This window comes from Esox lucius, chromosome 13 (assembly GCF_011004845.1).
Source record: "Esox lucius isolate fEsoLuc1 chromosome 13, fEsoLuc1.pri, whole genome shotgun sequence".
Classification (NCBI taxonomy): Eukaryota; Metazoa; Chordata; class Actinopteri; order Esociformes; family Esocidae; genus Esox; species Esox lucius.
The window spans coordinates 38,958,468-38,983,932 of NC_047581.1; the positions used below are offsets into that span (position 1 = coordinate 38,958,468).

General features: G+C 42.2%; 1 protein-coding gene across 2 annotated transcripts in view; it reads left to right on the forward strand.

Annotated features, from left to right (window-relative positions):
* Nucleotides 1-25,465, forward strand: part of dapk1 (death-associated protein kinase 1) — a 68,205-nt gene that overhangs the window by 11,774 nt on the left and 30,966 nt on the right. For both annotated transcript variants that reach the window (XM_029124628.2, XM_029124627.2), the window contains exons 3-11: nucleotides 6,020-6,241; nucleotides 11,117-11,255; nucleotides 11,938-12,067; nucleotides 12,870-12,918; nucleotides 13,857-13,883; nucleotides 17,056-17,208; nucleotides 19,754-19,799; nucleotides 21,838-21,927; nucleotides 22,802-22,894. In XM_029124628.2, the coding sequence (XP_028980461.1) occupies nucleotides 6,020-6,241; nucleotides 11,117-11,255; nucleotides 11,938-12,067; nucleotides 12,870-12,918; nucleotides 13,857-13,883; nucleotides 17,056-17,208; nucleotides 19,754-19,799; nucleotides 21,838-21,927; nucleotides 22,802-22,894 (949 nt within the window). The remainder of the gene's footprint in view (nucleotides 1-6,019; nucleotides 6,242-11,116; nucleotides 11,256-11,937; nucleotides 12,068-12,869; nucleotides 12,919-13,856; nucleotides 13,884-17,055; nucleotides 17,209-19,753; nucleotides 19,800-21,837; nucleotides 21,928-22,801; nucleotides 22,895-25,465) is intronic.

Below are 25,465 nucleotides of genomic sequence, written 5' to 3' on the forward strand. Positions count from 1 at the left end.
CTCTCTTGTAATGCTTCTTCTACGACAGACAACATGTCAGTGTAAAACCTACTAAACCAGTTTGTCTCTTAACTGTCAGTGTTGTGACAGAGAGGAGAAGCAGAAGGGGAGGATTTTGCCACCTGGAAATCAGGTAAAAGTCAGTTTCGGTATACACTAGCAACAGGGCGGGGCCTTTTCTGACCACTGTGAAGAAATAACTCTGTGGGTATGACAGATGTGTTGGGTTGCCATAGTAACTGTGTTTATCTTGGACAGCCTGTTGATACCATGGATACCCAGGTCTGCACTTTCCCTGATGTCCCTTTTAGATCCTTAATTTCTTCCTCTCTCCCCTTCACGCTCTCCTCTCCTGTCTAAAGTTCATGTTTAATTCTACAGTCCAGGGCTGTGTACATTTTTGACCAAACTGTGTTCTTTGTTTGTCTGATGTCCTGTGGACAGGGGCAGTGTAAGATCAGCTCCATTTGATATGTAGAAACATCAAAACTGGCTCACACATACGTTGTGTTTATATTTACTGAAAAATGTCTATTAGTTTGGTTGAAACCGGGCTTGGTTACTGGTTTGGTTTGAATCAGGGCTTGTCTACTGGTTTGGTTTGAAACTGGTTTTAGCTTATCTACTGGTTTGACAGACCTAAAGTAGTAGAACACTTTGACCTTCAGTAGTAGAATCACCTTTAATAGACTCCTTGCAGGCCTTGATCTGATGCTGACAGACATTCCGGAGTCGTTCCCTTTGAGTCCTGAGAATCGTATTCAAATCCCCCCTCCCTCTCTATCTCCCTGCTGGTCTCCCTCCCTCTCCCTTTCTCTCTCTGTCTCTCCCCCTTTCTCTCCCTCTCACCACATCTCCCTCCCTTCTTCTGCCTGGAGCTTCTGCAGTTGCTGTGGTAACTCCTGCTGTGGCACAATGGCGGAGTGAGGTGGCGTATGGTTATGTAATAGTAGTGGTTCGTTTGGCCTGTGTGTTGTGCTGTAGATTAGTGGGCGGTAGCCTCTCTCAGTCCTCCCACGACTGGACCACTGTCTCACACTGTAATTACATGTTGAGGGTGTGGTTTGTGTGGTGCTTCTCCCTGTGGTACCTGGCCCTACTGGCAGGGAAGATCTGAAGCTGTTTGGTTGTCTACTGTCTGTCAGTAAAAAGTAAGATGTTTTTAGAGCTGGCAGTGAGGAGTAAGATGTTTTTAGAGCTGGCAGTGAAGAGTAAGATGTTTTTAGAGCTGGCAGTGAAGAGTAAGATGTTTTAGAGCTGGCACTGAGGAGTAAGATGTTTTTAGAGCTGGCACTGAGGAGTAAGATGTTTTTAGAGCTGGCAGTGAGGAGTAAGATGTTTTTAGAGCTGGCACTGAGGAGTAAGATGTTTTTAGAGCTGGCAGTGAGGAGTAAGATGTTTTTAGAGCTGGCAGTGAGGAGTAAGATGTTTTTAGAGCTGGCAGTGAGGAGTAAGATGTTTTTAGAGCTGGCAGTGAGGAGTAAGATGTTTTTAGAGCTGGCAGTGAAGAGTAATATGTTTTTAGAGCTGGCAGTGAGGAGTAAGATTTTCTCAGAGCCCTCTGTTGGAGGTAAGGGTCAGTGTTTGTTCAGTGCTTTGTCTGCTGCCATGAATTAGGGTCTGGAGTCAGAACTTTGTCTTAGGAGGCACCACAAACAGCACCCTATACTCTGTTGAATGCACTAGGTTTCGACCAGGGCCCTGTTGGCCTAGGTTAGAACAGTGTACTATATAGGGAATAGGGAGGTATTTGGGATGCAAACAGATTCTCTTTGTATTCTCTGAACCAAACACAAATCAATTAACCAGAGCAGGGAAAGCACTGGTTCAGTCTGCCAAGTTACCAGGACAGTCCACCTAATAAACCAACAGCCTATCAAGTTACCAGGACCGTCCATCAAATAAACCAACAGCCTATCAATTTACCAGGACCATCCATCAAATAAACCAACAGCCTATCAATTTACCAGGACCGTCCATCAAATAAACCAACAGCCTATCAACTTACCAGGACTGTCCATCAAATAAACCAACAGCCTATCAACTTACCAGGACAGTCCATCAAATAAACCAACAGCCTATCAACTTACCAGGACAGCCCATCAAATAAACCAACAGCCTATCTGGCTGTATTGAGTCTCTCTGGCTGTATTGAGTCTCACTGGCTGTATTGAGTCTCTCTGTGTAGTGAGATCAGTGGAGTAGACAGTGGTATATTAAGCCAATATTTACTCACAATGTTGAGTTAAGCCAATGTTCAAACAGTAAGTGTTAAGCCAGTGTTTACTCAGACATTGTTAAGTTCAGCCAATGCTTACTCAATGTGTATGGGTGTTTGTGTGCACGCCTTCAGAGAGTGGACCTAAACCTCTCTAGAGATTAAGAACGCTTTGTTAATTATAGAGTATTAACAGGTGAGAAAGTAATTCTAATTTTACAGTTTTCTGACCATTTCATTTACGTTTGTATCACCACAGAAGCCTTGAGAGGTTTGAAAGCTGGAATTGAGCCGGTATGTGATCGCAGAGACATGACCTGCCCTTACCAGGTCTATTGTCCAGACGGCATTTCATAGCTCACATAATTAGCCTGTATAAGATAAATGTTGCTTTACAAAGCTGAATGATAACAGTACTTAATGATAACTTGCAGAGGCTTGGAGGGGTGTTCTGTGCCATAAACTAGTAGAATGAAGAGGTCTGCCACTACCACTCACTCTATTCTTGTCAAGAGTCTTGCAATAGGAATACTTCCTGTTTAACCAGCTACCTCATTGGGTACATACTTTAAACAACATTTAAAAAACCAACCCCAGGAGTTCTGGACCTGAGACATGTGGACCAACCCCAGGAGTTCTGGACCTGAGACACGTAGACCAGCCCCAGGAGTTATGGACCTGAGAAATGTTGACCAACCCCAAGAGTTATGGACCTGAGACATGTAGACCAGCCCCAGGAATTAGGGACATGAGACATGTGGACCAACCCCAAAAGTTTTGGACCTGAGACATGTGGACCAACCCCAGGAGTTTTGGACCTGAGACATGTGGACCAGCCCCAGGTGTTTTGGACCTGAGACATGTGGACCAACCCCAGGAGTTATGGACCTGAGACATGTGGACCAACCCCAGGAGTTATGGAACTGAGAAATGTAGACCAACCCCAGGAGTTTTGGACCTGAGACATGTTGACCAACCCTAGGAGTTTTGAACCTGAGACATGTGGACCAACCCCAGTAGTTTTGGACCTGAGACATGTTCTTTAAGATATTTGGGTAACTGTCTACAGCTTCCCTGATGACCCTCAGCAGATGCTCTCCTGTCTCCCGCCCTTCTTCCCTTCCTCATGTAGCTGCTTACTTCTGGTCTGACTTGGTGCATAGGGCCCCTCTGTGCTTACTTCTGGTCTGACTTGGTGCATAGGGCCCCTCTGTGCTTACTTCTGGTCTGACTTGGTGCAAAGGGCCCCTCTGTGCTTACTTCTGGTCTGACTTGGTGCATAGGGCCCCTCTGTGCTTACTTCTGGTCTGACTTGGTGCATAGGGCCCCTCTGTGCTTACTTCTGGTCTGACTTGGTGCATAGGGCCCTTCTGTGCTTACTTCTGGTCTGACTTGGTGCATAGGGCCCCTCTGTGCTTATTTCTGGTCTGACTTGGTGCATAGGGCCCCTCTGTGCTTATTTCTGGTCTGACTTGGTGCATAGGGCCCCTCTGTGTCTTGTTGAATGGAAGCACTGCAGCTGTTATTTACATGAGAAAGACCTCTCCATTGTAAGGGCTGTCTGTTTCCTTCTCCCTGCTCACTGTCTTTCTTCCTTCCTGCACCCTGTCCATCTGTCTCTCAATGCACCCTGTCCATCTGTCTCTCACTGCACCCTGTCTGTCTGTCTCTCACTGCACCCTGTCTGTCTGTCTCTCACTGCACCCTGTCTGTTTCTCTTCATCTCCGTATCCTGTCTTTCTGTTGGTCTCTGATCCCAAGCAGCTTTTCCATTGCTGTTATTTCCCACAATGGTGCTGCCTCAGACTCTGCCTTAGGCTCTGCTTCTATGTCTGCCTCTGTGTCTGCCTCTGTGTCTGCCTCTGTGTCTGCCTCTGTGTCTGCCTCCGTGTCTGCCTCCGTGTCTGCCTCTATATCTGCCTCTATGTCTGCCTCAGTCTCTGCCTCAGTCTTAGTGGTGGTCAGTCGCCACTTCCTCATAAATCTGCCTCTGCTAGTTGGTGTGGCCTTATCTGAACTAAGGATGGCTCCATTTCTTATTATATTTCAGAGGCAGATATTGTGAAACTGAAAGTACAATATTTGTGTCTTCCATTAACAGATTTCATAAGAATAAGCACTTGTATGTTTTCTCATTTTTCTCTCTTTCTGTATGTCTGTTTCCCCTCCTTCTCCCCCCATGTCTCTTGGTCTCTGTTTTGGTCAATCAATCAATCAAATGTATTTATAAAGCCCTTTTTACAACAGCAGTTGTCACAAAGTGCTTTACAGAGACACCCGGCCTTAAACCCCAAGGAGCAAACAACAGTAGTGTTGAATTTCAGTGGCTAGGAAAAGCTCCCTAAGAAGTCTGAATTTTAGGAAGAAACCTAGAGAGGACCCAGGCTAAACCTCTGGTGTTTTGTGAAGACATCCATGTGTATCCGTCAGGGGCGAATTGGTTAAGGGCATACTCAGTGTGTGACTGTGCGTGTGTTAACTAGTGCGTGTGTGTTAACTAGTGCGTGTGTGTTAACTAGTGCATGTGTGTTAACTAGTGCGTGTGTGTTAACTAGTGCGTGTGTGTTAACTAGTGCGTGTGTGTTAACTAGTGCATGTGTGTTAACTAGTGCGTGTGTGTGTTAACTAGTGCGTGTGTGTTAACTAGTGTGTGTGTGTGTGTGTGTTAACTAGTGTGTGTGTGTGTGTGTGTGTGTGTGTGTGTGTGTGTGTTAACTAGTGCGTGTATGTTAACTAGTGCGTGTGTGTTAACTAGTGTGTGTGTGTTAACTAGTGTGTGTGTGTGTGTTAACTAGTGTGTGTGTGTTAACTAGTGTGTGTGTGTGTGTGTGTTAACTAGTGCGTGTGTGTTAACTAGTGCGTGTGTGTTAACTAGTGTGTGTGCGTGTGTGCATATGTGTGTGTGTGTGTGTGTGCATATGCACGTCTGTCTGTTTACAGTTTGTGCTAAACGGTCTTGGTTGACTGGTCTTGGTTGACTGGTCTTGGTTGACTGGTCTTGGTCAGGACCAACAGCAGGGGAACAAGCATGATCCAGGAAACTCACTATGGAAAGTTCCAATGGAGCTGGAATGTCTGTTTGTTTAAAAACATGGAAAGCATAGGGGCTCATCCAGGATTAATTTAATGTCAGCTAGTTACAGATCCAAGATCTGATTTCAAGGTTATAATAAAAGCACCCTGCACATGACGTCTGTTACAGCATCAGAATTGTGTTTACAGCTCAAGTTTCAAGTTCCTCTTTCATCACGTCTTTCCTCATCCCAATGTAACCAGCTGAAACTAGAACTGACCTCATATAAGTCAGTACTGACCAAAATGTTTAGAAGAATCCGAATCACCTTTATTCGCCTCGTTCATTCATACATGCACAGAACTTTACTTAGTGTTCTGAACTCAAGCATTGTGCTTCTGAAATGTTTTGTGAACCCTTTTACACATTCAGAATGTGAATAAAAAATATTTGGTTAAAAATATGTCAAATCTGTTGTTGTTGGTATAACATGAAGAATACTCAGAACCCTGCAAGCACCTTGGTTTCAAATCAACAGCTCTTGGAACATTGCGTCACATCCTGTGGTGATATCGGTCTCTGGTATTTCCTACACTCCACAACAAGGGCACATTTCAAATGGAAACAAAGTTTAGCTTTTTGTGGAATTGGCTGGGAAGAGGAAATCAATCACGTTCAGTCATGAATTGGGCCAAGTGAGCAGGGTATTTTTAACTGAATAGAAAACATGTCTGATGTGGTGTGGGAATGTGACTGACTGATCCTATTTCTTCTACCTTTAATCTCAGTGGTCAGTTTGCGGTGGTGAAGAAGTGTCGTGAGCGTAACTCCGGACTGGAGTTTGCCGCCAAGTTCATCCGTAAGCGCCGCAGCAAGTCAAGCCGGAGGGGAGTGACCCGGGAGGACATTGAGAGGGAGGTTAGCATCCTGAAGGAGATTCAGCACCCTAATGTCATCACGCTGTACAATGTGTTTGAAAACAAGGCTGATGTCATCCTCATTCTGGAGCTGTAAGTACCCCAAACCCTGACCCCTATACCATGACCTCTAAACTCTAACCCTGACCCAATGTAATCACTGTACACAACATGTTCAAGAGTACCTAGAATAACTCTAGAGCCACCTACTCTGTTGCCTTTGTGAGCAGACGTTTGCTATTGATTTCCTGCACTAACTTATCCTGATAACTAACATATATTGAGTAGAATGTATTTACTACTACTGAGTTGTTCCTAGTAGCATCTTAAAATATACCCTAACTGTATATCACTCAGGCTTAGAAACTTTGGGTCTGTACTGCATGTACTGTACACACCTGGATCACACACATACTCAGTGGTTTACGGCCTGGTAATGGTGTATGAAATGTGACTGTTTGACATGTTATAATAACCTGTTGCAGCATCTAGCTGACTGAGGATTGTTCATGGTGACTTTATGGCCTGTACAGTCAGGCCAGAGGTTCAGCTGTGGATTCTGGTTGCCTGACACTCCAAGCTGGTTATACCAGTTAGGCCAGTTGGATCTGATATGTTGAGCTTCATCTCTCGGTTGGAAAAGGAGACATTCTCTCTATCTCTTTTTCTCCAAATGGTTTGCTACAGAGTTCATTACAGATCAATTTTAAAAGTTATATCATGTTTCTTTTTAGGAAGTTTCTAGCTAGGACAATGTTCCAAAGAACCATCCAAAAACAACATCCCAGAATCCCTATGCAGCATTAGGAGGAAGCAGCACTGATGTGATCATTGGGGCTAAACAACTGCCAGACATAGTCCAGTACCAGAACCACTGGCAGACATAGTCCAGTACCAGAACAACTGCCGGACATATTCCAGTACCAGAACAACAGTCGGACATAGTCAAGTACCAGAACAACTGCCGGACATAGTCCAGTACCAGAACAACTGCCGGATATAGTCCAGTACCAGAACAACTGCCGGACATAGTCCAGTACCAAAACAAAGCGGCCTATTTTGACCTCCTAACCACAGTCAACCCGGAGGAACAGCGAGCTACTGTTGTGCATGTTTCTGACCAAACTGTCAAAAACAGACTCTATGAGGGTGGCATGAGGGCTCGACATCCTCTAGTGGGACCTGTGCTCACAGCCCAACATCGTGGAGCTCGATTGATTTTCAACAGAGAACACCAGAATTGGCAGGTCCACCATTGGTGCCCTGTTCTCAGATGAGAGCAGGTTCACACTGATCATGTGGCAAATGTGAGATCCTGTGACAAATGTGAGATCCTGTGAGACATCCTGATACTTCAAAGACAGTCTGACACCCTGTGAAACATCCTCACACACCAGAGAATCTGAGACCCTGTGAGACATCCTGATACACCAGACAGTCTGAGACCCTGTGAGACATCCTGATACACCAGAGAGTCTGAGACCCTGTGAGACATCCTGATACACCAGAGAGTCTGAGACCCTGTGAGACATCCTGATACTTCAAAGACAGTCTGACACCCTGTGAGACATCCTGATACACCAGAGTCTGAGACCCTGTGAGACATCCTGATACACAAGAGAGTCTGACACCCTGTGAGACATCCTGATACACCAGAGAGTCTGACACCCTGTGAGACATCCTGATACACCAGAGAGTCTGACACCCTGTGAGACATCCTGATACACCAGAGAGTCTGACACCCTGTGAGACATCCTGATACACCAGAGAGTCTGAAACCCTGTGAGACATCCTGATACACCAGAGAGTCTGAAACCCTGTGAGACATCCTGATACACCAGAGAGTCTGAAACCCTGTGAGACATCCTGATACACCAGAGAGTCTGAAACCCTGTGAGACATCCTGATACACCAGAGAGTCTGAGACCCTGTGAGACATCCTGATACACCAGAGACAGCCAGACACACCCTGACACACTTTGACACCCTGAGACAGTTTGAGAAATGAATCTACAGCGGGGATGACACCGTTTGACTTCCAACACTTGCGACCCAGTTGTAAACTGTGTACATCTCACCTCTCACTCATCGGCCTCCACAGTCACCTGAAGTGGCATTAGTAGCCATAGCTGGGACTGTGATATTCATATGTTATTTATGATATTGAACAGGCATGGATTATCATTGTTCCTTGTTGATTTCAAACAGTTTTCAACCCAGGCCCTCTAACCACACCTAATGTGGATGGAGTGTCTCACTACCGCCATCTACTGGAAACTTTCAATACATACATTTTAGAAGAAAGGACATTTTCATAAGCTCCTTACCATGTCATATTGCGGGAACAGAATACTGACTATACGTGGATCCTCATCTTATTACGGGAAAGAATACTGACTATACGTGGATCCTTGTCTTATTACGGGAACAGAATACTGACTACATGGATCCTCATCTTATTACGGGAACAGAATACTGACTATACATGGATCCTCATCTTATTACGGGAAAGAATACTAACTATACGTGGATCCTTGTCTTATTACGGGAACAGAATACTGACTACATGGATCCTCATCTTATTACGGGAACAGAATACTGACTACATGGATCCTCATCTTATTACGGGAACAGAATACTGACTATACATGGATCCTCATCTTATTACGGGAAAGAATACTAACTATACGTGGATCCTCATCTTATTACGGGAAAGAATACTGACTATACGTGGATCCTTGTCTTATTACGGGAACAGAATACTGACTACATGGATCCTCATCTTATTACGGGAACAGAATACTGACTATACATGGATCCTCATCTTATTACGGGAAAGAATACTAACTATACGTGGATCCTTGTCTTATTACGGGAACAGAATACTGACTACATGGATCCTCATCTTATTACGGGAACAGAATACTGACTACATGGATCCTCATCTTATTACGGGAACAGAATACTGACTATACATGGATCCTCATCTTATTACAGGAACAGAATACTGACTATACATGGATCCTCATCTTATTACGGGAAAGAATACTAACTATACGTGGATCCTTGTCTTATTACGGGAACAGAATACTGACTATACGTGGATCCTTGTCTTATTACGGGAACAGAATACTGACTACATGGATCCTCATCTTATTACGGGAACAGAATACTGACTATACATGGATCCTCATCTTATTACGGGAAAGAATACTAACTATACGTGGATCCTTGTCTTATTACGGGAACAGAATACTGACTATACGTGGATCCTTGTCTTATTACGGGAACAGAATACTGACTACATGGATCCTCATCTTATTACGGGAACAGAATACTGACTACATGGATCCTCATCTTATTACGGGAACAGAATACTGACTACATGGATCCTCATCTTATTACGGGAACAGAATACTGACTACATGGATCCTCATCTTATTACGGGAACAGAATACTGACTATACATGGATCCTCATCTTATTACAGGAACAGAATACTGACTATACATGGATCCTCATCTTATTACGGGAAAGAATACTAACTATACGTGGATCCTTGTCTTATTACGGGAACAGAATACTGACTATACGTGGATCCTTGTCTTATTACGGGAACAGAATACTGACTACATGGATCCTCATCTTATTACGGGAACAGAATACTGACTATACATGGATCCTCATCTTATTACGGGAAAGAATACTAACTATACGTGGATCCTTGTCTTATTACGGGAACAGAATACTGACTATACGTGGATCCTTGTCTTATTACGGGAACAGAATACTGACTACATGGATCCTCATCTTATTACGGGAACAGAATACTGACTACATGGATCCTCATCTTATTACGGGAAAGAATACTAACTATACGTGGATCCTTGTCTTATCAGGGGGGTTGCGGTTGGTGGGTGTCCCTTTTAGGAGGAGATGAGGTCCTGGTCCACACCTGCGGAGTACCTGGTTTGGGGGGCCCGTTGCTGTCCCTGTCCTTGTCCACCTGGTCATACTTTTGACCTAGTCTAGAATCAAATAGACTCTGGATTTAGCCCAGAGAAATGTATTTATTATTCCAATTGGACTCTTAATATCACCCGGCACAGCCAGAAGAGGACTGGGCACCCCTCTGAGACTGGGTCCTCTCTAGGTTTTTTCCTAAAATTCGGCCTTCTTAGGGAGTTTTTCCTAGCCACTGAAATCCAACACTACTGTTGTTTGCTCCTTGGGGTTTAAGGCCGGGTGTCTCTGTAAAGCACTTTGTGACAACTGCGGTTGTAAAAAGGGCTTTATAAATCAATACTGATTCTGAGTGGATCCTCGTCATATTGCGGGAACAGAATACTGATTATACGTGGATCCTCGTCATATTAAAGGAACAGAATATTGATTATACGTGGATCCTCGTCTTATTACGGAAACAGAATATTGATTATACGTGGATCCTCGTCATATTAAAGAAACAGAATATTGATTATACGTGGATCCTCGTCATATTAAAGGAACAGAATATTGATTATACGTGGATCCTCGTCTTATTACAGGAACAGAATATTGATTATACGTGGATCCTCGTCATATTAAAGGAACAGAATATTGATTATACGTGGATCCTCATCTTATTACGGGAACAGAATATTGATTATACGTGGATCCTCATCTTATTACGGGAACAGAATACTGATTATTCGTGGATCCTCGTCTTATTACGGGAACAGAATATTGATTATACGTGGATCCTCGTCATATTACAGGAACAGAATACTGTGTTGTCAAAGGGGTTCACAAAAACACCTGCTTTATTCACAGGATTAGAAATGAAGATGTCCCCCACATCCATTCATCTTTTCTCTCCATCTCTCCTTTGCTCCCTTCTTACTCTTGTTTTTCTTCTCTCCTTTGCCCTGTCCTCCCTATTTCCCTTTCCTCTTCTCCCTGCTCCTCCTTTCCTCCTTCACTATTGTAGGGTGTCTGGAGGAGAGCTGTTTGATTTCTTAGCAGAGAAGGAGTCTTTAACAGAAGAGGAGGCTACAGAGTTCCTGAAACAGATCCTAGAAGGAGTCCACTACCTCCATTCCAAACACATTGCACATTTTGACCTCAAGGTAAACACACACAAAAGCGCTTCTACGTTTTTTAATCCACTTTAAATATTATACTTGATTTGCCCTAATAAAAAATAGTTTAACCCATACTAAATAAATGTCCATTAATTATATTCCAAACTTATTTTATCTAACTTCTGGATGACCCCCTGAAAAGGGATTAGGATTGAAACTGGTGTAAATGTATCTTTAATCCTGATGATGGGGACAATCTCTAATAGACACAAAAAGCCTTTAGGTAAATACTAACGAATAAGAAACCCCATAGTAGACAAACAACTTATACAGGTTATGTTAAAGTATCAGATGTCATACTGGATTTAATGGCTCAAGGAATATTACTAAGAGGGTGTCGCGGTTAAGAGGCAGGACACGAGGCGCAGAGCTGGAATACATACTTTAAATTGTATCCACAAAACAGAAAAAGGAGCGGCAAACCCGAGAACTGAAGCACCGCAAACACAGACAGCTGGAACTGTGACAACCACAAACAATGATCCACAAAGGGCCAAAAAGGGCAACTTAAACAGTTGTATACCAAATCTATAGTATGTTTCTCGTTATTTATCCGTCTGTCTGTCGTTCTCAGTCTGCCTGTCTCTATCTGACTCTAGAGAGGATGTACTTTTTGCATATTATTTCCATGTTTGATGGTCCTCTCTCTCTCTGCCCTTCTCCCCAGCCGGAGAACATCATGCTATTAAACCGGGCTGTGGCCCATCCTCGCATCAAGCTCATTGACTTTGGCCTGGCTCACAAGATTGATTTTGGCAATGATTTCAAAAACATCTTTGGCACTCCGGAATTTGTAGGTCAGTCTCTTTGGCCATCTGCTCCATCTGTGTGGGAGCTGTTGGCTGGTACTTGTGTTTTTAAAGAACCTTAACATCGCATATAACGAGTTAGCTCAGCTTGATATCAAATACACACTGTCACAGCCCAGTGCCCTGCCACGCGGTCAAAGATGAGATGGGGTGACAAAGGGAATTCAGATCAACAAACACACACACTCACAAACACACACGCACACAGCTTTCCCTGCTCTATAACAACTAAACATCTACAACAGTTAATTTATTAATTTGGGATTCACTGTTATTAAAACATGGGGTTGCTACTATTGTATTTCATTGTTATTCATTTAAATAAGAAGTTATTATTGAAGTATTATATAATATATTGAAGTATTATTGTTATTTAATGGTGTTTCTAATTGAAGAAGATTTAGATGGAGGCTTTATGATTTTTTTTTTACTTAAATAAGTTCTCATGATATTTAATAGTTTCTTGTTAAATTTTGTAATAGGAAATGTAATGTTTCATTTTATTAAGAAATTAATTAGTATGCTATATAATAGTGTTTTTAATTTAATTAAGATGTTTAGAAGTCTGATATTAAATTGTTTTTTTTTATCAAGATTTGAATGTATCATATGTAATAGTTTATTGTTTTAATAAGATGTTTACTGCTGGATGCTATACACGAAGTTTGTCATTTATATACAGGGTAGGAAAGTGTGATTGTTTATTGTTTTTATGAAGTAGTATGCAATATTATACTGTTTTTATATTTATATTTTAGAAGTATTTAATGGTGTGTTTTTATCCCTGCAGCTCCAGAAGTAGTGAATTATGAACCACTTGGCCTGGAGGCAGATATGTGGTGAGACAGACAACGTAAAATACTCACACACCTTACAACACACACACTATACAACACAACACACACACTATACAACACACCACACACTATACAAAACACACCATACAACACACACACCATACAACACACACACCATACTACACACACCATACAACACTATACAACACACACACCATACAACACACACACCATACTACACACACCATACTACACACACACACCATACAACACACACACCATACTACACACACACCATACTACACACACACCATACTACTCACCAAACACTATACAACACACACACCATACTCCACACACACACCATACTACACACACACACCATACAACACACACACCAAACACTATACAACACACACACACCATACTACACACACACACCATACTACACACCACACACCATACTACACACCACACACCATACAACACACACACCATACTACACACACAACATACAACACACACACCATACATTACACACAACACACACTATTCAACATGCATGCACACACATACCAATACACACAAATGTGTTGCTACACAAAAGGTTCAAGATCCTATTTTCTTTAACCGCAAAGAACGTAACCATAACCCTAACTCCAACTTTGACCTTGAACCTTAACCTTTGTCCTGCGGTAGTGCAGTGTTCCCCTGCCTCTGCTACACATTACTGCTGCAGCAGGGATTTGAATCTAGCTGACTGCTCTTTTAGCAAAACCTCTCACGACTCTCCTCTGCAGTAAAACAAAACATCAGAAAAAATATATATATTGCAAAGAATACATAGAAATAAACATTTCCCCTAAACAATTTCCAGTCATCACCAGGTTAAAGTTGCACCCTGAATGACAGCCCTGCTAATGTGCTAGGAAACAATCAATATAGATTGAATCTGCTGAACACCTCCTCTGTCCTTCCAGGAGTGTTGGAGTGATCACCTACATCCTGTAAGTACATAATTCCTAACCCATCCGTCCTAACCCTAACCCATCTGTCCTAACCCTAACTCATCTGTCCTAACCCTAACTCATCTGTCCTAACTCTAACTCATCTGTCCTAACCCTAACCCATCCTAACCCTAACCCATCCTATCCCTAACCCATCCGTCCTAACCCATCCTAACCCTAACAACACTAATCACCATTCATCACTGCCTTCATATTAAACCCTGTTATTCATTCATAATTCCACACAGGATTAATGGCACTGCTATGTTTCAGACAGCATGTCATATTAATTCTTCTGACCAACCCAGTTAAGTGAATGAATGTGGCAGTAATCATTTCATTGCATTACTTGGCCAGGGCTTGTCAGTCCCAGCAATGAGGGCACTGTCACTGATGTATTTTACTGACCTCTGGACTATTATGTTAGTTTACAGTTGTGCTCAAAAATGTGCATACTCTTGGAGAAAAGGTAATATATGTACCATTTGTATAGAAAACCTGCACGAGTGAGCCGGCAAAACGTCTTTTATTTCTTGTGGGATTCATATTCAACTGTAGGTTATAACAGATTGGCAAATTAATAAAACAAAACATGGCAACAAATTAAAAAAACTTGTGACCCCTGTTCAAAAGTCTGCACTGTGTATTGCCCCTTATAGCATCAATGACAGCGTGCAGTCTTTTGTAATAGTTGTCTATGAGGCCCTGAATTCTTGCAGGTGGTATAGCTGCCCATTCGTCTTGGCAAAATGCCTCCAGGTCATGCAAAATCTTGCATGAACCGTACATTTGAGATGTGTCACAGTGGGGAGGGTGTTCTGTTCACTATAGGCCTTGTTAACCCCTCTCCAAACATAGCGCTTATGGTTGTGACCATAGAGCTCTATTTTGGTCTTGTCACTCCAAATTACAGTTTGCCAGAAGTTGTGAGGTATGTCAAGGTGTTGTCGGGCATTTTGTGACCAGGCGTTTTTGTGGCATTAGGGTCTTCTTTCTGGCAACCATGCAGCTCATTTTTGTTGAAGTATCGTCGTATTGTGCTCCTTGAAACAACCACACCATCTTTTTCCAGAGCAGCCTGTATTTCTCCTGAGGTTACCTGTGGGTTTTTCTTTGTATCCCAAACAATTCTTCTGGCAGTTTTGGCTGAAATCTTTCTTGGTTTACCTGACCTTGGCTTGGTATCAAGAGATCCCCAGATGTTCCACTTCTTAATAAGTGATTGAACAGTACTGACTGGCATTTGCAAGGCTTTGGATTTCTTTTTAGATCCTTTTCCATCTTTATGAAGTTCCATTACCTTGTTACACAGGTCTTTTGACAGTTCTTTTCTTCTCCCCATGGCTCAGTATCTAGTCTGCTCAGTGCATCCATGTGAGAGCTGACAAACTAATTGAATATTTATACACAGACACTAATTGCAATTTTAAAAGCTACAGGTATGGGAAATTCACCTTTCATTGCCATTTTCACCTGTGTGTGTCAACTTGTGTGTCTGTAACAAGGCCAAACATTCATGGGTGTGTAAACTTTTGATCAGGGCCATTTGGGTGACTTCTGTTATAATTATGATTTACAAAGGAGACAAACAACTATGTGATGATTAATGGCTTCATATGATAACTATCAGTCATATTATCCAAATCAATGCCAAAATTTCACAATTTCTGCCATGGTATGCAATCTTATGAGCACAACTGTTTGTATCACAAATATCAAAAACCTGAATATGCATTTTAAAATACTTTACATTCACTTCTGTTTCTGTGAGATCTGTGGTGTCATTTGCATATGTCTATCAGCACAAAGAATCAGTTTGCTCTAGTTCAGAGCCCTGAAATCCTGCATGGTATGAAGCCAACGTTGTGGAAGACTTTAGAGCAACAATGGAGTTTGCATTTTGCTGACATATTCCTAACTTAATTTGTAGCTATAAAGAAAAAGAAAAAAAAACGTATAGAATTTAAAGACCACTTTCTTTTAGTAACTGAGGGTTTTGAGACTAGACTTAATATAATTAATGTGTCTGCTAATGTTGGTGGAAAACATTGTCTCGGGTGTTCATCCAGAATCTTCCATTTGTTTTAAACTAGTTTGAGATCTGGTGATTGATATGGCCATGTCATATTGTGAAACATCTGTACATTGGGCAGTCTTTCTGGGCTGTCATGGAATCTAAAATAACGGACAGGGGCTGACCAGCGTCTTTATACATGACCCCTATGCATGATGGCATGTTTCTATAATTCAGCTTAGTCAATTAATTGCACATTCAGGTAACCAATCAAAAATGTTACATCTCACTGTTTCTCCTAATCGCTCCCTCCCTCTACCTCACCAAAACCTCCCTCCCTCTACCTCACCAAAACCTCCCTCCCTCTACCTCACCAAACCTTCCTCCCTCTACCTCACCAAACCTTCCTCCCTCTACCTCACCAAACCTCCCTCCCTCCCTCTACCTCACCAAAACCTCCCTCCCTCTACCTCACCAAAACCTCCCTCCCTTTACCTCACCAAAACCTCCCTCCCTTTACCTCACCAAAACCTCCCTCCATCTACCTCACCAAAACCTCCCTCCCTCTACCTCACCAAACCTTCCTCACTCTACTTCCCCAAAACCTCCCTCCCTTTACCTCACCAAAACCTCCTTCCCTCTGCCTCACCAAAACCTCCCTCCCTCTACCTCACCAAAACCTCCCTCCCTCTACCTCACCAAAACCTCCCTCCCTCTACCTCACCAAACCTTCCTCCCTCCCTTTACCTCACCAAAACCTCCCTCCCTTTACCTCACCAAAACCTCCCTCCCTTTACCTCACCAAAACCTCCCTCCCTCTACCTCACCAAAACCTCCCTTCCTCTACCTCACCAAACCTCCCTCCCTCCCTTTACCTCACCAAAACCTCCCTCCCTTTACCTCACCAAAACCTCCCTCCCTCTACCTCACCAAAACCTCCCTCCCTCTACCTCACCAAAACCTCCCTCCCTCCCTCTACCTCACCAAAACCTCCCTCCCTCTACCTCACCAAAACCTCCCTCCCTCTACCTCACCAAAACCTTCCTCCCTCTACCTCACCAAAACCTCCCTCTCTTTCCCCCACCAAAACCTTCCTCCCTCTACCTCACCAAAACCTCCCTCTCTTTCCCCCACCAAAACCTCCCTCCCTCAATGAAGACTTAGTGGTGCCTCTCCGTTCCTGGGAGATAATAAACAGGAGACTCTAGCTAATGTGTCGGCAGTGGACTACAGCTTCGATGACGAGTTCTTCAGCAACACCAGCCATCTGGCCAAAGACTTCATCTCCAGGCTGCTAATCAAAGACCCCAAGTATGTAATCTGTCAATACAGCACAGCAGCCTGCTTGGCTTCACCTAGGACAAGGGTTGGGTCGGGGACATTTCAAATAAAATACTTGTATATGGTGTAAAAGAAATGGGAGGAGCTATGATGAACTTTTTTTATTTAAAGTGAAATAAATATTGTTCTCTGGTGATATATTGAATGGACTACCTACCCAAATAAATTTGTGCAGTACCTAGAAAAAATGAAATCTAGCAATATTGATTATAATCAATATCTGTTAGGTTGCTTTAAAGGGGTATTATGTAAAGGGCTTGCAATGTAATATAAGACAATGTCCATGTACTGAGTATTTATAATGAATAGATATGTTCACCAGAAATGATATTGGGTGCATACAAAGCACATTCTTTAATGTGGAGTTTCTCTCTGGACACACTGGATTGTTGTCAAAAGGACAATCTGCACCCTCCCTCCACTAAGATACGAGGCGCATTTTATATTTATAATTATAATCAAATACTGTATATCAGAAAATACCATTTTATAGGTTCGACCAAAAGTTAAAGTTTAGTGAGTGGATAGGAAAGTTGTTTTGAAATGCACTATAGCTGTAATTCAGATAACATCCACAAGGTTAGTAAATTAGAGAGATATTTTTTTATTTATATTTTCTTAAATTTACTTATGTAACTTGTCACTGGTGGTTAGGCCCAACTCAAACCTGGTAGTAAATCATAATACTCAAATAGTTTCCTCCAGTTATGACTTAATCCATTGCATTTGTCCTCTATGTAAATGGTCCACTATGTCACGTATGTGCTGATTTGTGCCCATGTCTTCAAAACCACCCGCTTTCAAACTGGGAATTTCATGGCTGACTGAGGTACAGTATGATAGAGAAACTACAGATTTATAAACAAACCACATTGGATGGTTTAATTCATTACACTGTTAATCACCTAAATCCCAGACTGCATTTTTAACTGAACTGGTGATCTGGTCCACCAAACACAGGAAGTTACAGCAAACTTTTATGTATTTCTTTTATCTCACACACTTATTACCCTAAAAAAAAAACATATAATCATCACAGCACACTGTGACCGGAGGATGGGATGTGTTATCATCATCCCTGTCAGCGCACTGTGACCGGAGGATGGGATGTGTTATCATCATCCCTGTCAGCGCACTGTGACCGGAGGATGGGATGTGTTATCATCATCCCTGTCAGCGCACTGTGACCGGAGGATGGGATGTGTTATCATCATCCCTGTCAGCGCACTGTGACCGGAGGATGGGATGTGTTATCATCTTCCCTGTCAGCGCACTGTGACTGGAGGATGGGAAGTGTTATCATCATCCCTGTCAGCGCACTGTGACTGGAGGATGGGATGTGTTATCATCATCCCTGACTGCTACTAAAGAGGCTTTTTACAGACATGAAACATGTATTAGTAAGAAGTATGTTATGAAATACTAGTTACTGACATCAGTCATCTAGTCTGTATTTAGGGGCTACTTACTAACCTACCACATTAAGTCTGTTATTAGAGGCTAGTTACTAACCTACCACATTTAGTCTGTTATTAGAGGCTAGTTACTAACCTACCACATTTAGTCTGTTATTAGAGGCTACTTACTAACCTACCACATTTAGTCTGTTATTAGAGGCTAGTTACTAACCTACCACATTTAGTCTGTTATTAGAGGCTAGTTACTAACCTACCACATTTAGTCTGTTATTAGAGGCTAGTTACTAACCTACCACATTTAGTCTGTTATTAGAGGCTACTTACTAACCTACCACATTTAGTCTGTTATTAAAGTCTAGTTACTAACCTACCACATTTAGTCTGTTATTAGAGGCTAGTTACTAACCTACCACATTTAGTCTGTTATTAGAGGCTAGTTACTAACCTACCACATTTAGTCTGTTATTAGAGGCTAGTTACTGACTTGAAAAATAAAATCTGTTATTAAAGGACAGTTACTGACTTTAAACATGAAGCGTGTTGTTTGGAAGGTTTGTTATTAGAGGCTAGGTAGTGACTCACATCTTGTCTGTTATTAGAGGCTAGTTACTAACCTACTACATCTAGTCTGTTATTAGAATCTAGTTAAAGACCTGGAAAATCTAGACTGTTAGGAGGCTAGTTACTGACCTAAAACATGAAGTTCTTACAAAGGCTTTTAACTGACCTGAAACATTAAATTATGTTATTAGAAGCTAGGTACTGACTCACATCTAGTCTGTTATTTGAGGCTAGCTACTGACCTGTGTCAGTGTGTGTGGCTGAAGGAGCAAACAGACAATACAGACAGTTTGTGTTTCTGTCTCTAGGTCTGAAGCTTTTAAGAGTTACTATCATACTAATGAAAGATGTGATATTTTTCCCTACTATAACAGATATGTTATTGTACATAGCCTACCTGCACTCATTGGATCTCAACTACAAAAATGAGCTAAATAATTTGTCTATTAAGGCCCTGACCTTGTTCCCTCCTCTCTGACCCCTGACCTTGTTCCCTCCTCTCTGACCCCTGACCTTGTTCCCTCCTGTTGTTTCAGAAAGAGAATGACCATTCAGGACAGCCTGCTCCATCCCTGGATAAAGGTACAGTATGTGTAACACACCCACCTGACTTAGTTCTGCTGAATCAGTCACTGCATGTTATCAGTAGTAAAAAATGATCCCAATTGCCTGATCAAATTTTATCTTAAAATGTTCGTATGATCATTTCACCGACAGAGCTGGTATTCATCAATATTATCTTTGTCATATACTTCTGATTAAACTCATGTCAGGACAGAGACCGTGTAAACCAATGTAAAAAATAAGATTATGCTTGATTCATAATAACAACGTAATTATAAGGAAAAACCACAACTGTAACAGCCTCAGTAACAACATTCACAGTTATACAGTGGGGAGAACAAGTATTTGATACACTGACGATTTTGCAGGTTTTCCGACTTACAAAGCATGTAGAGGTCTGTCATTTTTATCATAGGTACTCTTCAACTGTGAGTGACGGAATCTAAAACAAAAATCCAGAAAATCTCATTGTATGATTTTTAAGTAATTAATTTGCATTTTATTGCATGACATAAGTATTTGATACATCAAAAAAGCAGTACTTAATATTTCTGGTACAGAAACCTTTGTTTGCAATTACAGAGATCATACGTTTCCTGTAGTTCTTGAGCAGGTTTGCACACACTGCAGCAGGGATTTTGGCCCACTCCTCCATACAGACCTTCTCCAGAACATTCAGGTTTCGGGGCTGTCGCTGGGCAATACGAACTTTCAGCTTCCTCCAAAGATTTTCTATTGGGTTCAGGTCTGGAGACTGGCTAGGCCACTCCAGGACCTTGAGATGCTTCTTACGGAGCCAGTCCTTAGTTGCCCTGGCTGTGTGTTTCGGGTCGTTGTCATGCTGGAAGACCCAGCCACGACCCATCTTCAATGCTCTTACTGAGGGAAGGAGGTTGTTGGCCAAGATCTCACGATACATGGCCCCATCCATCCTCCCCTCAATACGGTGCAGTCGTCCTGTCCCCTTTGCAGAAAAGCATCTCCAGAGAAGGATGTTTCCACCTCCATGCTTCACGGTTGGGATGGTGTTCTTGGGGTTGTACTCATCCTTCTTCCTCCAAACACGGCGAGTGGAGTTTAGAACAAAAAGCTCTATTTATGTCCCATCAGACCACATGACCTTCTCCCATTCCTCTTCTGGATCATCCAGATGGTCATTGGCAAACTTCAGATGGGCCTGGACATGCGCTGGCTTGAGCAGGGGGACCTTGCGTGCGCTGCAGGATTTTAATCCATGAAGGCGTAGTGTGTTACTAATGGTTTTCTTTGAGACTGTGGTCCCAGCTCTCTTCAGGTCATTGACCAGGTCCTGCTGTGTAGTTCTGGGCTGATCCCTCAACTTCCTCATGATCATTGATATCCCACGAGGTGAGATCTTGCATGGAGCCCCAGACCGAAGGAAATTGACCATCATTTTGAACTTCTTCCATTTTCTAATAATTCAACAGTTGTTGCATTCTCACCAAGCTGATTGCCTATTGTCCTATAGCCCATCCCAGTCTTGTGCAGGTCTACAATATTATTCCTGATGTCCTTACACAGCTCTTGGCCATTGTGGAGAGGTTGGAGTTTGTTTGATTGATTGAGTGTGTGGACAGGTGTCTTTTATACAGGTAATGAGTTTAAACAGGTGCAGTTAATACAGAAAATACAAGAAAAACTAACAGGTCTGTGAGAGCCAGAATTCCTACTGGTTGTTAGGTGATCAAATACTTATGTCATGCAATAAAATGCAAATTCATTATTTAAAAATCGTACAATGTGATTTTCTGGATTTTCTTTTTGAAGTGTACCTATGATAAAAAGGACAGACCTCTACATGCTTTTTAAGTAGGAAAACCAGCAAAATCGGCAGAGTATCAAATACTTGTTCTCCCCACTGTATAATACTGTTGACTTTATATGGATGATTTTGCACTATATAATACTGTTGACTTTATATGGATGATATTGTACCAGGTTCAACTAACCTTAATCATCTTATAAATGGAACTCTCTGAAACAGTGATAATATGTAAATCTGATTGGTCATGTGTTTCCCTCTCTATCCAATCAGCCAAAGGATCCCCAGCAGGCCATCAGCAGGAAGGAGTCTGCCGTCAACATGGAGAAGTTTAAGAAATTTGCTGCTCGAAGGAAATGGAAGGTAATTATTACATAAGATTTCACAAACATGAATTATTAAAACCAACTGAAAAAAGATTATGGACTTATTTTCAAATAATAGCTTATAATATTTGAAAACTTAGAATAAAAAAGATAAACAATCAAGCCCTCACTGAAAACAGAACACAACATGAATATGAGTTGAATTGCTGAAGAGTTTGTTTAATACCAGAAATTGCCTGGATTTTTCCCTTCTTTTCATATTCTTTGGTCTGTACGTATGTTTGTTCAGCTCTCACCCTTTATGGTGGATGATGGCTCGCTCTTTCTCCCACTGTCACGGACCCTCTTATTTTGATAAGAAATGGTAAAAAACAGAAAACAACCAAACATATCTAGTATCGCCTGAAGGTCAGAGCCTACAACTGACATTATCTGTTTAGCTTAGTCACTCCGGTGTTGTGAGACTCAATCAGGGTCTGTCAGTCATGGACCGACCGACTGACTGGCTGATTGACTGACTGGCTGGCTGACTGAATTATTGACTGTCTGACTGACTGCTTGACTGACTGACTGGTCAAACGACTTTCTGGTTGACTGACTGGTTGACTGACAGACTGACTGATTGATTGGCTGAATGGTTTACTGGCTGACTGACTGCTTGACTGACTGGTTGACTGACTGGCTGGCTGGCTGGTTGACTGGCTGAATGATTTACTGGCTGACTGACTGCTTGACTGACTGACTGGTTGACTGGCTGACTGATTGACTGGCTGTCTGGCTGGTATCGGTGACTCACATTAGGAGGCCATGTGTGTTACATAATGTCAAACTGAGAAATGTGACAACGTTAGAGAGGTGTGACTGAGGACCTCCACCATCCTAATATTCTGCCTCTCTCATCTCTCCTCTAGCAATCAGTTCGTCTCATCTCGTTGTGTAACCGTCTTTCTCGCTCCTTCCTGTCTCGAAGCAACATCAGTGTGGCACGCAGTGATGACACGCTGGTAAGACCTCCATATCAACGCCTGTTACCATATCAACGCCTGTTACCATAACAACCCCTGTTACCATAGCAACCCCTGATACCATATCAACCCCTGTTGTTGTCCTAGCCTTCATTCCTCATTCCTTATAACTAGGTCAGGAGTCTCTGGGTCATGGTTCAGGGTAACTCTAAAGATCAGAAGCACCATTTCAAAACCACTATGTACTACTTTCTGTAATCCTTACACTCTTTTTAATGCTCACTCACAAACAGATACATGTAATGAACTCAAAAATATTTTGAGAATAAAAAATATTGTGACAATAAAAAAAAATGCTTTCATGCTATAACTGTTAGTTTGAGGGTAGTCACATCCATATCCTATTAACCATTTAGAAAGTACAGCATATTGTGTACATATTCATACACATTCATATGTACAGTACAGTAGTCATGTTTAGTACTTAGCAAAATATCCTGTGCTGCAATGATTGTGGGAAGTCACACCCCATGGACATCAGCAGTCACTGGGTGATAACCCTGGTGCTGCTCCACCAGGGCTAATCTGGCGTGTCTCCATCATCTAAACAAAACTATAGTGGTGTCAAAAATCTTCAAATACTTCTACTGTTTATATGTTTTTTTCCTGTCTGTAACAATACCAGTGGGATATGACATCAGCAAGTGATAACAGTATGTAATATGACATCAGCAAGTGATAACAGTATGTAATATGACATCAGCAAGTGATAACAGTGTGGAATATGACATCAGCAAGTGATAACAGTATGTAATATGACATCAGCAAGTGATAACAGTATGGGATGTGACATTGGCGAGTAATAAGAGTATGGGATATGACATTGGCGAGTAATAAGAGTATGGGATGTGACATCAGCAAGGGATAACAGTATGGGATTTGACATCGGCGAGTAATAAGAGTATGGGATGTGACATTGGCGAGTAATAAGAGTATGGGATGTGACATTGGCGAGTAATAAGAGTATGGGATTTGACATTGGCGAGTAATAAGAGTATGGGATGTGACATTGGCGAGTAATAAGAGTATGGGATGTGACATCATCAAGGGATAACAGTATGGGATGTGACATCGGCGAGTAATAATAGTATGGGATGTGACATTGGCGAGTAATAGGAGTATGGGATGTGACATCGGCGAGTAATATAAATATTGGATGTGACATCAGCGAGTAATATGAGTACTGGATGTGACATTGGCGAGTAATATGAATATTGGATGTGACATCGGCGGGTAATACGGGTATTGGATGTGACATTGGCGAGTAATATGAGTATGGGATGTGATATTGGCAAGTAATAAGAGTATGGGATGTGACATTGGAGGGTAATAAGAGTATGGGATGTGGGACACATCACTAGCCACCATTTTATGGTTGGGGAATTGCGTTTTATTTGAGGTCTGTAATTTTTATCATAGGTACACTTCAACTGTGAGAGGCGGAATCTAAAACAAAAATCCAGAAAATCACATTGTATGATTTTTAAATAATTAATTAGCATTTTATTGCAAAACGTAAGTATCTGATCACCTACCAACCATTAAGAATTCCGGCTCTCACAGACCTGTTAGTTTTTCTTTAAGAAGCCCTCCTGTTCTCCACTCATTACCTGTATTAACTGCACCTGTTTGAACTCATTACCTGTAAAAAAGACACCTGTCTACACACTCAATCTAACAGACTCCAAACTCTCCACAATGGCCAAGACCAGAGAGCTGTGTAAGGACATCAGGGATAAAGTGTAGACCTGCACAAGGCTGGGATGGGCTACAGGACAATAGGCAAGCAGCTTGGTGAGAATGCAACAACTGTTGGCGCAATTATTAGAAAATGGAAGAAGTTCAGGATGACGGTCAATCTCCCTCGGTCTTGGGCTCCATGCAAGATCTCACCTCGTGGGGCATCAATGATCATGAGGAAGGTGAAGGATCAGCCCAGAACTACACAGCAGGAACTGGTCAATGACCTGAAGAGAGCTGGGACCACTGTCTCAAAGAAAACCATTAGTAACACATTATGCCGTCATGGATTAAAATCCTGCAGCGCAAGCAAGGTCCCCCTGCTCAAGCCAGCGCATGTCCAGGTCCGTCTGAAGTTTGTCAATGACCAACTGGATCATCCAGAGGAGGAATGGGAGAAGGTCATGTGGTCTGATGAGACACAAATAGAGCTTTTTGGTCTAAACTCGCCGTGTTTGGCGGAAGAAGGATGAGTACAACCCCAAGAACACCATCCCAACCGTGAAGCATGGAGGTGGAAACATCATTCTTTGGGGATGCTTTTCTGCGAAGGGGACAGGACGACTGCATGTATCGCAAGATCTTGGCCATCAACCTCCTTTCCTCAGTAAGAGCATTGAAGATGGGTCGTGGCCGGGTCTTCCAGTATGACAACGACCCGAAACACACAGCCAGGTCAAGAACTACAGGAAACGTATGATCTCTGTAATTGCAAACAAAGGTTTCTGTACCAAATATTAAGTACTGCTTTTTTGATGTATCAAATACTTATGTCATGCAATAAAATGCAAATGAATTACTTAAAAATCA